Source organism: Seriola lalandi, unplaced genomic scaffold (assembly GCF_002814215.2).
Source record: "Seriola lalandi dorsalis isolate HSWRI2012SDOR001 ecotype SW California unplaced genomic scaffold, Sedor1 jcf7180002054677, whole genome shotgun sequence".
In the NCBI taxonomy this organism is placed as follows: domain Eukaryota; kingdom Metazoa; phylum Chordata; class Actinopteri; order Carangiformes; family Carangidae; genus Seriola; species Seriola lalandi.
Genome location: NW_019525230.1, coordinates 1,142,032 through 1,152,948, shown reverse-complemented (window position 1 = coordinate 1,152,948; position 10,917 = coordinate 1,142,032). Strand labels below are relative to the sequence as shown.

Genomic DNA, 10,917 nt, shown 5'->3' with positions numbered 1-10,917 from the left:
CCGAAAAGGGGGGGGGGGCATACAGACAAAGAGCATGGTCAATTATTCACTACATCTTGCTGCAATCCATTACACTGCATTTATTATACATCACATGGCCAACGACATGCCACGCAAGCCTGAGCAGCCACTCTCCCCCGCCGGAGTCAGAGAGGCTTCCTGCAATACATCACATAAAACTAACGCATTGGCACTGACATGAGCGAAGTAGTGAACACACAGAGAAGCCCACACACTGACAGAGGCCCACGCACACACACACACACACACACACACACACACACACACACACACTGACAGACAGAACTATCTCCTTGCTCTCTTTCTCTCCATCACCCTGGAAAGTGACAAAACATGATGTATGGCTGCTGCCAGTTCCATCACAGCGGCTGCCGAGGTAAAAACACTATACCATGGAGAAGACGCACACACATACATGTCACCATCACCGCCTCTCATCATCATTGACAGCAGCACTCTCACTACAGACAGTGAACTACTATCTAGGGTTTTTTCTCCTCATTTCACCAACTGTCGGGGGCACGGCTCGCTCTATTGGTCCAGGCTGAAATAGCTCAACAACTATCGGACGGATTGCTGTGAAATTTGGTGCTTTTATTCATGGTGCCCAAGAGGAACGACCCTACTCACTTTGGTGATTCTGTGACTTTTACCTCTAGCGCCACCAGCAGGTCAAGGTTCTTTACATATCAAGTGAAGTATCTCAACATCTATGGCTGGAAGGATCGAAAAAACACAGGAATCTGACACGGGAGAGCGATGTTTGCCTCCCGTTTGAAACCAATAGTCATTGTTGTTTATGGTTTATTTCAGGAGACACTCCTATGGGTGGTATCAGAGGATAGGGACAAACGACCTGCAGCATACGGTTGTAGGCTGGGTGACTCTTGAGCCTGCTGCTTTGCTCACTTGACTTAAATGTGTCTTAAAATGAAATTATGCCGCCATCGCCGCCAACGACCCTCTGTCACCGTTTTCACAGGCTTGATCGTTGAGGGTGAGGAGGGGCCATCGTTTTACACTAAATCTTTTGACTGTTTTGAATGCACCATCCGGGTGTACTTGTCAACGTGAACACAATTATGCAGTCAAAATGGCAAGTGTGAGTACAGAGACTGTGGAGTGAGTGACTCTCATAACGTCTCAGGGCATCTTTTTGCCTTGTGTCTGAGTGGACTGAGGGTGTAGTGGAGAGACTGAAGTGTGTGTGGATGAACAAATGCTTGAATGTAACAGTGAAATACATTCACTTCATCTACAATACACCAGAATGAGAAAAACTGACAGATAAAGAGAGAAAATTTCAAGTTATTACTAACTGACAAAGACTGTAGCGAAGGCAACGATACTCACTTCCATACTGGTGAGATTACAGCGGTGAGTCCCAGCGAACCAGCCGCTGCTGGAGCACTGGTCAATGTCCACATCCTGCAGGTTCACGTCCACACGAACAACACCCCTGCCAGAGGGAAAGAAGAGAGGGAGGAGGGAGGAAAACAGGAGTGGAAGAAGAAGAGGGAGGTGCAGGGAAAGGAGGACGAACAAGGGGTGATGAGTGGAGGGACGGGGAATGGTGTGAGATAAAATAATGGAAATGATAGGAGATTAAAAGAAATGATAAGGGTTACAGAATCAGTAGATTGTGATGAGGTGACGAGGATGAGAAGAAAAAATTATATATTTAATGGGAATGTAAGAGAAGCGAAAATAGAGGAGGAAGGAAGGTGAAAGACAGAAAATGAGGGACAGTAATGTTGTAGATGTGACAAGTGAGAGAGGGAAAGAGAGGCGAGAGGGTGACCAAATTGTCAAGGATTAAGGAAATCGGTGTTAGGGAGAGGAAGGAGGAGGAGGAGGAGGAGGAGGAGGAGGAGGAGAATGAAAGAGCAAAATCAAAAATAAACAGGAGGAGTGATGTTCAGGGGGAGGAAGGTCGAGAGTGGAAGAAGCAGGGGAAAGGAGAGCGGTAATAGAGAGGAATGAATGAAATAGATTGAAAGTGGGAAAGAAATTAAGAGCGACGGAAAAGAGTAATGAAGAGAAATCGAGAAAAAAGAATGAAGGAAAAAAGAAACAGAATCAAGGTTGAAAAAGTTCATCAATACTTGTGAAATAAGGTTATATAACTTCTTTTTATAGCGTGTAAAGATTGTAATGTTTTGGTCAAAAGAAGCTGCCACGAACTTCCTCCTTACTTCTTTAATATTGTTGACTATAATATAAAATAGTGCATCACCAGACTTAAAGATACTGATGTAGTTAGTTTAGTTGGTTTATACCTGTGGCCAGTGCCCACAGTTCTGAAAGCAGCTTTTCCCGTTTTGCGTTTCAATATAACATTTTAACGACAATAATTACACATGCAGTGTGTTCAGCATTGCAGATGTGGTGTTTGTTTTTTAAATGAAAGTAAAAATCCATAGGTTTTTTTTCTCTCTCTCTCTCTCTCTCTGCTTGTAGACCCAAACATTTCTGCAGAAGTAGTTTTTAAGTTCAACACATGGAGACTTCTGCAGCAGTCAGCCATCACAGATTCACACTGTGAAGTGAATAAGGTTAAATACTGCTCAGGGACGTGACTGCAACACAGCACTAGAGGAAAACTGCCCGGGACTTAAACTAGTGGAGCTAAGTTCACCTCAGCTACTGCCGTATATCCTACTGTGCAGAGCCAAACCCAACTCATGTCTCTCTCCGTGACTCTGGTTTTAACACAGACACATAAAGCATGTTCAGGCTTCTTTGATTTACTCTCCTCTCCTGCCTGTTTTCTCCACTGCCGTACCAGCTGTACATCCACATGTATTATCTCTCTCTCTCTCTCTCTCTCTCTCTCTCTCTCTCTCTCTCTCCTTTATGGTTTTGTGGATGATCCTGACACCCGTTACCTCCATCTGCCTGCTGGGAAGCAGAACAAACAACCACGGGAGAGACTTTGGCCACCAACTCTTCTCAATCAGACAGAGAGAGAGAGAAAGAGAGGCAGGAAAACTTCTTGATACCTGTGAGTAATAGTGTGTGTGTGTGTGTGTGTGTGTGTGTGTGTGTGTGTGTGTGTGTGTGCGTGTGTGTGTGTGTGTGTGTGTGTGTGCGTGCTCCGGTCTATGTTTACAGGTCAAGGCTCGTTAGCGACTGAAAGCAGTAGAAATAGCAGAGCGATGTGATAGATGTTGGATCTGAGAAACATTTGGGAGCCAATGCAACGTAACACGAGGCACAAATTTTTGAGCGTCACAAAACAAAACTACAGCCTGAATAGACGCTCAGTGATATTTTTAGTGTCGTATTGTTGCTCATAACCTTTAAGATCATGTTAAAGTGGAGCAGGATCATAAACTGTCAAAAAGTTATGAAAAAGTTAGTGATTTCTTCTCTTTTAGGGATACTTGGCGTAACGTGACTCAATATCTTATATGACTTAGCATTTCATCATTTTTAAAGTCAGACTTACTAGTTCATATTTGTAACTAATTCAATTCTTATCTCATATATTTTTATTTTTGTGCTCTTACTGTGTGACCCAACCCAAATATGAGGCTGAGTCTTCAGACTGATGCTGTTATTTCTTTTGTTTTTTGGTGATTTCAAAATGGAACTTGTTGCAGCTTTAAAGCTAGCTCCAAGCTAACTGTATCCTGACAGACAAACGCAACAGCACCACTACATGTAAGTGTCCAGCTGTGCCTCAAGGCCTTCTCCCTCTCCTCTCTTACCTCACGATTCTGCTTCAAATCTGTAACTCTCATTTAAATTTGAAGGCCATTAGTTTTCGTAAGAGAGGTGAGTATTTCTGAAACACTGATGGCCTCTCCGTAGTCTCCTCTAAATCTGGCCTGGAAGGACAGTGAGAAAGGGGAATAAAGATGAGGAAGAGGCAGCTTTGAGGTAGACGGAGTACAACATGGTGGAACTGATTCTATCATCTACACTAGCTTACACTTCTCTGTCCAGAGCCAACCAACTTTCTATTTTTAGAAATGTCATCAGAGGCGTGAGATGAGTGGAAATAAACCGCAGGAAAGTTGCAGACCACAACTCATTTCACAGAGTGAGGCGGAAAGGCGGCGTGCGTCTGGTTGTGTAGTTGCAGGCAATCTTTATACTCAATTAGAGAGTGCATCTTTCATGCTGACGTGCTGGTAATAACCACTGAGTTCCCTTCAACTTGAGTTCTTCCCTGACTCCCTCTGCTGACTTCACAACCCAGTGCCAAACATTACTTTGAGCATGAGAGTTAATATGTGACCTTGGACATTTTCACAAAACAATGCCAACTCAAGGTCCGCTTACTAGATTTTGTAAAGCCTCCAACATCCAAGGTGGAAAGTTAATATTAAGTCTTGGAAATTAAAGCCCTAATTTGACCAAACAATGCCAACTCAAGGTCCACATGTTAGACTTTTTTAAAGGCTTTCAGCTGTACTACATTGTCTTCATCATGTTGGCTAAGCTGTTTTGGACATGGATCTGTTGTCATCATCCATTGCACTTTATACACCAACATGAGAAAAGTAAAAAAAAAATAAAAAACTCAAAAAAAAAAAAAGTTAGTAAGTGGACCTTGAGTTTGCAAATTGTTGAACTACCGCGTCCAAGTTCAATGATGAGTTTTCATAATTTGAAAAATGAATAAAATCACAACAGCTACTAAGCTCGCATGGATCCATAACAACTGAGCAAACTCCAACCACCGATGAAAACCATGTGACATGACTGAAAGCTCTGGGGGGGGGGATTAGTATGTGTCAAACTGTATTACTTTACATTTCATTATGTCCCTCGTGAAGACAGCAGATCACACAACCTCTGTTCTCTCACCCTTTAAATTTTCAGTTAATGATTCAGTCAACAAACACGTCTCATGCTGCAGCACACTGAGGTTTCTGGACTCTCCACGTTCAAATGAAAGTATCCCTCTAACTGTCACGAATCTGTCACTTGTAAAATGTCACCGCTCTTTTAACACGTACCCAAAACCTTCTTGGCTGAGCTTGACTTTTTGATTGATTCATTATGAATGCATTCGCTGAATTAATTTAATGACACTTAACAACATCAGTCGCCTCGGGGCAACTGAAAGCATTTTCTCTCCACTTGTTAGACGTCGTGGCGAGTTGGGGGTTTTAGAGAGGCAGTATTATCCCAGACAGGCAATAAGTCATTTATTTTTGGAGATGAACGGGAACATCACAGGCAGATTTTCCGAGTTGTTACTGAAACTGCACTGTATCAGAGAGACACTTGTGAGCTGTTGCAATAAATGTCAGTTGGATTCCCGTGTAAGCTAAAACTGCAGATCAAGATGATACTGATCGAATGGATTCTGTGGTAACCCCACACTCATCTTCATCATACGAAGATATATAGATACCGTGACTGTCCCTGGAGCAGGTAGTGATGCAGCACTTTGCTCAGGGACACGGCTACGGCGTGGATGCTTGCCAACTTGAGGCCCAAATCGCTAAAACCACTGAGCAACATTTGTGTCTGTTCTTCCAAATAAAATATCATCCATATTCAGTTCGTCCTATTTGTGCACCAGTTGCAGTTATGGTAGATTTTACTAAAATCTTGCTTGAGGTGTAAGTACAGTGTTTTTATTTGAATGTTTGAAGTTGAATTTTATTTTCTCAAACGACTGAAGAAGTGATGGTGTCAGGGACAAACCTCTCTTATCTGGGATTTACTACAGGAGTTATCTGATCGGACTGAACCTCTTGTGTGATCCTACTCTGCTCAGACTGTGCACCTGAAATCCAGAGTGGCTTCATCCCACAGTTGTTGATCTTACATTGTTTATTCATGATTTAATTGATCTTTTTGTGATACTCTTGGACTGGAGCCTTGACATATGAGATCCTTGGGTGTTTCATGCGGTACACATTCCCACACACACTCACACACTCACACACTCACTCACTCAGAGACAGACACAAAGAGCCAGTTCGTATCAGTTCACTCACCACCAAACACTGTGTAGCTAAAGCCTGCAGTTGTTCATTGGATTGTAGGATACAGCAGCAGAGAGGCACAGCTGTGCTTTGACAGGCGAGCATATTAAATGAGAAAGGTCTACCTGTGTCTGTGAAGCGGCTTTTACGCCATCTGTTTCCTGCATCAAGGCCTCAGTTCAGCAGGATCCACATTTACATAAAGTCTCATAGTGCATTATTGTCAATCAATGAGGGGTATACTTTCAATATCTGCTTCCATATCTGACTGTTAATGACTGTAGTGGTTTAAAAAGGTAGAATGAATTGATTGATGGACTTTATCTCCCGCTGAAAAGTTTTCGGGTATATATTAATCAAGAAAAAAGTGTGGAATACTTTAATACATGAAATATGAATATATTATTTCTGCATTTTGAAAAGAAAGACAGTGCTTGCGGAGAATGTATCAAAAACAAGCAGCATCTTTTGGCTCTTTCTCTCTCAAACACACACTCCCTCTCACCTGAACTCTGGTGCAGAGTTGCGCTTCAGTCCATAGAAGCCAGCAGACAAGGTGAGCAGCCAATAGGGCACAAACGCCCCGTGCTCACACTCCAGGTACGGTGCCGACCACTTGATCTGGTTTTTGTCCAGAAGGTAACTTCCACTCTTGGTGCCCCGTGCCTCCGGGACTCTCCTGTGCGAGTGTGGTCTCCTCCCGTCCCTAAACTCATTAAACCAGTCCGACTCCGGGCCCCTGCTCCCCAGGTGACGGTGCACAGTGCTGGACAGGTCCTGCAGCACCACCTCCTTCTCGGTTCTCGTAGCCTGGAGGAAAACGTGGGGCCCCGGCGTTGGCGCGTCCGCGTGGAAGGTCACCACAGCCCTGTGGATTTTGGGGTCCCCCTCGAGGATGCTCTGCACCAGCGCGTGGTACCAGTGGATGTCCCTGCGCAGGGTTTGCTCCCGGGACCTGTTGGCCTGCAGGATCATGTTCAGGAAGTTTGTTGCGTGCGCTACAGTGTCCAGGATGCTGTGCAGGGAGTAGTGGGAGGCGACGTGCAGGCCGCCTCGCAGGCTGCTCAGCTCGTACCTGCGCGAACAGTTCACCTGCCTCAGCGCCGAGGAGTCCCCGGTGTGCAGGAAAGCCGTCACCACCCTCGGCAGGTCCTCCTCAATTTTGTGCGCCACCACCGTGCGCTCGGTGGATGGAAGCGAGTAGTAGGTCGGGTGGTGGGGCGGCTCCCTGTTGATGTTTTGGGTGCTGAAGACTGGCGGGTTCTTGTCGTCTCTGTCATTATCAGACCACTCCACATAACCGTAGTTTGATCCCAGAACGAGCCCTGTTTGCAGAAGCAGCGGGACGACCAGCAGAGCCATGGTTCCTCCTCACAGGCGCAGAGATGACACCGCGGGCACTTGGCAAAGTGTGGCGAGCATAACCAAAGCCACTCTCCGTCTTCCGCTGTTTCACGGGACGACACACACCGAGCACACACCACAGAATGCCCCGTATTTCAAACCCATAATCAAGCTGGAAACGATGAAGGATTTCCACTTCTCATCCAGTGCATCGTTTACCCGAGACTTTCTCCCTCTTCTTGCCCGCTTTTACAACACCACCATCTGACCCAAACAGCTGCCCAGACACTCTCCAGTCTTTAAACTCAAAAACAACACTGACTCCTCACCGGTCCGCAATCCATTCACATGCAGCGACGTGAGAACCGAGTGCTCACGGTCTCTTTTTACTCCTCCTCGGAGAAATCCATGTGAGACGAGTAGGATGACGAGGGACGTAGCAAATTGTTCCTGAAGTTCCGTCCCTCCCAATAAAACCCTAATAGGCCACTTGAAGTGTCGCCCAGCGGTGTGTGTGGTTGTTTCCCACTGCCAGTCTGACGGAGGTGGGCGGAGCGTAGGAAACGACTGGAGCTGTCCGGTGCTGAAAGTAGCGCCCGTAGGAAGACGTGCGAGGGTGGAGGTGGTGATGAAGATGTTTCAGTGATGAGGATGGAGGAGCAGCCTGGCGATTAGACCGAATCTAAAAATAGAACAGGATACAACATATATGTTGTATAACATATGTTACTATGTTCACTCTATGGCCAAAAATTACTCTTATATATGTGACTGCTGAACGTGACACAACAAAAACATGCGCATTAAAAGGGATAAACTTCTCTAATTTAAAGCAGCAGATGTTGAGATCTCCCAACCTTTTGTCTCAACTATGGACACCAAAACTCTGAATGCTACATTTCCCATAATGCAATTAATTTACGTTAGAGCGCCCCTGCCTGCTTTAAATTTCCACACCTCCAAATGTGTCTCCACACCAGAGGTGTGGGACTTGAGTCACATGACTTGACTCAAGTCAGAGTTAAGACACAAATGCTTGACCAAGACTGATAAAAGACTTGACTTTAACTTTGACTTGGTGTTCATGACTTGAGACACGGCTAAGTCAGAGGACTCAGAAGGACTTGACTTTCTTTCTTTTTTTAAATTAAATATTTGCATTTTTCCAGTTGTTTTCTTTTTAGAAAAGTTAGATTTTGTTTTTGAGACATGAATAGGTGATTTCCAGTGTGGTGGCCAATAACCAGCTATCATGGGGAGGGGCTCAGTCCAAAAATACTAACATTTGGATTGTAGGGAGCAAAGAGAACATGGCACAATGCAGGTTCCACAGAGATGTACTGTAATACTGCTAACTACAATGGCACCCAGTGGAGCACATACCTCCTCCAAGGCCAAACAATCCTACACATTAAGGAAAGTGATAAAGAATCCTGGATCTGTCCCTTTAACCGGATCCGGACCAAAATGTAATGGATTCTTCCCTGGTTTATGCCCCATTGCTCCACCAAGTTTGGTGCAAATAACTTCAGTACTTTTTGCTGACAAATAAACAGACACAGGTGAAAACATGACCTCCTTGGTGGAGGTCATGTTAATAATAAGACTAAAAATAATAATTGTAGGAGTGGGTGGCTGCAGTCACAGATCTGGACTCTACATTGTCACAAAATGTCAAATATCAGTAAGATGTGTGAGGTGTAAGCAGCTGCAACAGTTTTGGTTAATGTTGTAAAGTAAAACTAAACTTTTCCTGACCACTGTTTTAAAGTGGAAACTTGAGTTGCTTGATCAGATCAATGACACAACTTGTGTGACTTACTCCCACCTCTGCTTCACACCCAAGCCAAGGTAAGTGGATTGCACTTCTATAACACTTTTCTAACTTATCAGAAAAAATATCACTTGAGTCACTTTTTCCTCTTACCCACAGATTCACACACCAGTGTCAGTGAAGTGACCGTGTTCAGTCTCTTGCTCAAGGACACTTTGATTTGTTGACAGGAGGACTCAGGGATCAAATCACCAACCTTGCCATTAATGGACCAAACCTCTTGAGCCACAGGTTCTTTGCAGGGTTAATTTGGAAAACTGAGCAGTGCTACAGCAACAACAAAACTGAACATGATGTGTAAAATCTGTGGAGCGTCCCTTCCCTCTGAAGCCAGTGGGAGCTTACATGCTCCCAAATATCACATTGTCTTTGGAGCGTCATTACTCCACGATCTTCTGAGCTAGAAACATGCTGTTCTTTAGGGTTGAACTAAGATACACTAATGTGAAAAATTAAAAAATATTTGGTCAGTCTTATTGTTTGTATGGTGCATTGCTGCTTTCTCTCTGTATGTTTAAGATCGATTCTCATCCGCCATCTTTAAAAGTGAGCATTCTAGAGCCACGTTACTGAATTGGACATTCCTATTGGCTCCAGTGGGTGCTATCACAGCCAATCAGAGTGTCTGATTCAGAGGCGTGGCCTGCCCAAACTACATGGGTGTGGCACTGTTTCACTCTGAGCTCAAAGTGAGGAGAAGTTGTGAGTTTATTGCAGTGTCAGAAAACAGACAGAAGGATGTGACCAGTCAGGTGTTTAGTGCAGCAGAGGCTTTGGAGATGATTTTTCAAGGGGCAGACAAAAAAACACCCATGAAAACTGCACCAAAGAATGAGCAGAACTCATGAACAGATAAAGATAGAAACTCCAGCACAATCCAAACACGTGTTCAACTTTCTGTGTTAAAGTTTTCTTTCTTTATTATGGTTAGCAGCTTTTATCTATAAGATAAAGAAAAACTGGGTTGGAATATCATTGTGTGCTGTAGCATTAAGTGTTTCTTTAATGGAACTAAAGGTCCAAATCATAAAAACCGCTCCTGACCATAAGTACCTATAACAATATAGATGGGGGTGTCCTCATACTTTTGGCAGAAAGGTGGGTGCAGTAGTAGTGACAGGCATTCAGTTTTGAAGATGGAGGAGCAGCTTGGCAATTAGACTGAATATAATCCAATGGAACACAATATTTTATACATTTCAATGCACACTACATGGCCAAAGGTATGTGGACACCTCTTCTGGGTAGACTTTCCATTAGCTTTTGTAACCTGGCTGCAGGGATTTGTTCCCCTTCAGCCTGAAGGAGCATCAGTTAGGCTGGGTGATGAGCCCTTGATTGCAGTCTGTCCGGCAAAGTTCTTTAACACATCTATGTTAAAATATCACTGAATATACGAGAGGGGCAATATCTAAATTCTATGGTATCATACAGAATGTGAATAACACATTGTCAGACCCATTTAAAGTGGCTTGGGGGAGAGAATTGAGTAGGGACATCTCAAATGAGATGTGGGAAAATTGTATTAAGAACATCCATGATAGCTCAATCAATGCAAGACATAGTTTGATACAATTCAAGTTAGTACATAGACTGCACTATTCTCCCTCCAGGTTGCAAAAAATATTTCCGGATGTGTCACCCCAATGTTTTAAGTGTCGAATTGAAGAAGGAACACTATCCCACTTATTTTTGTCATGTCATAAGCTGCAATCATTCTGGGGCTCCTTATTTGACTTTTTCACTAAGGCCTTTAATCATCCATGT

General features: G+C 44.0%; 1 protein-coding gene across 1 annotated transcript in view; it reads right to left on the bottom strand.

Moving 5' to 3' along the window:
* The window catches only part of gpr158b (G protein-coupled receptor 158b), a 60,318-nt gene extending 52,612 nt beyond the window's left edge, over positions 1-7,706 (bottom strand). Inside the window, exons 1-2 of the mRNA XM_023421802.1 lie at positions 6,478-7,706; positions 1,375-1,480 (exon numbers count right to left, since the gene is read on the bottom strand). Of these exons, the coding sequence (XP_023277570.1) occupies positions 1,375-1,480; positions 6,478-7,334 (963 nt within the window). The 5' untranslated portion in view covers positions 7,335-7,706. The remainder of the gene's footprint in view (positions 1-1,374; positions 1,481-6,477) is intronic.
* Between the last annotated feature and the right edge of the window lie 3,211 nt (positions 7,707-10,917).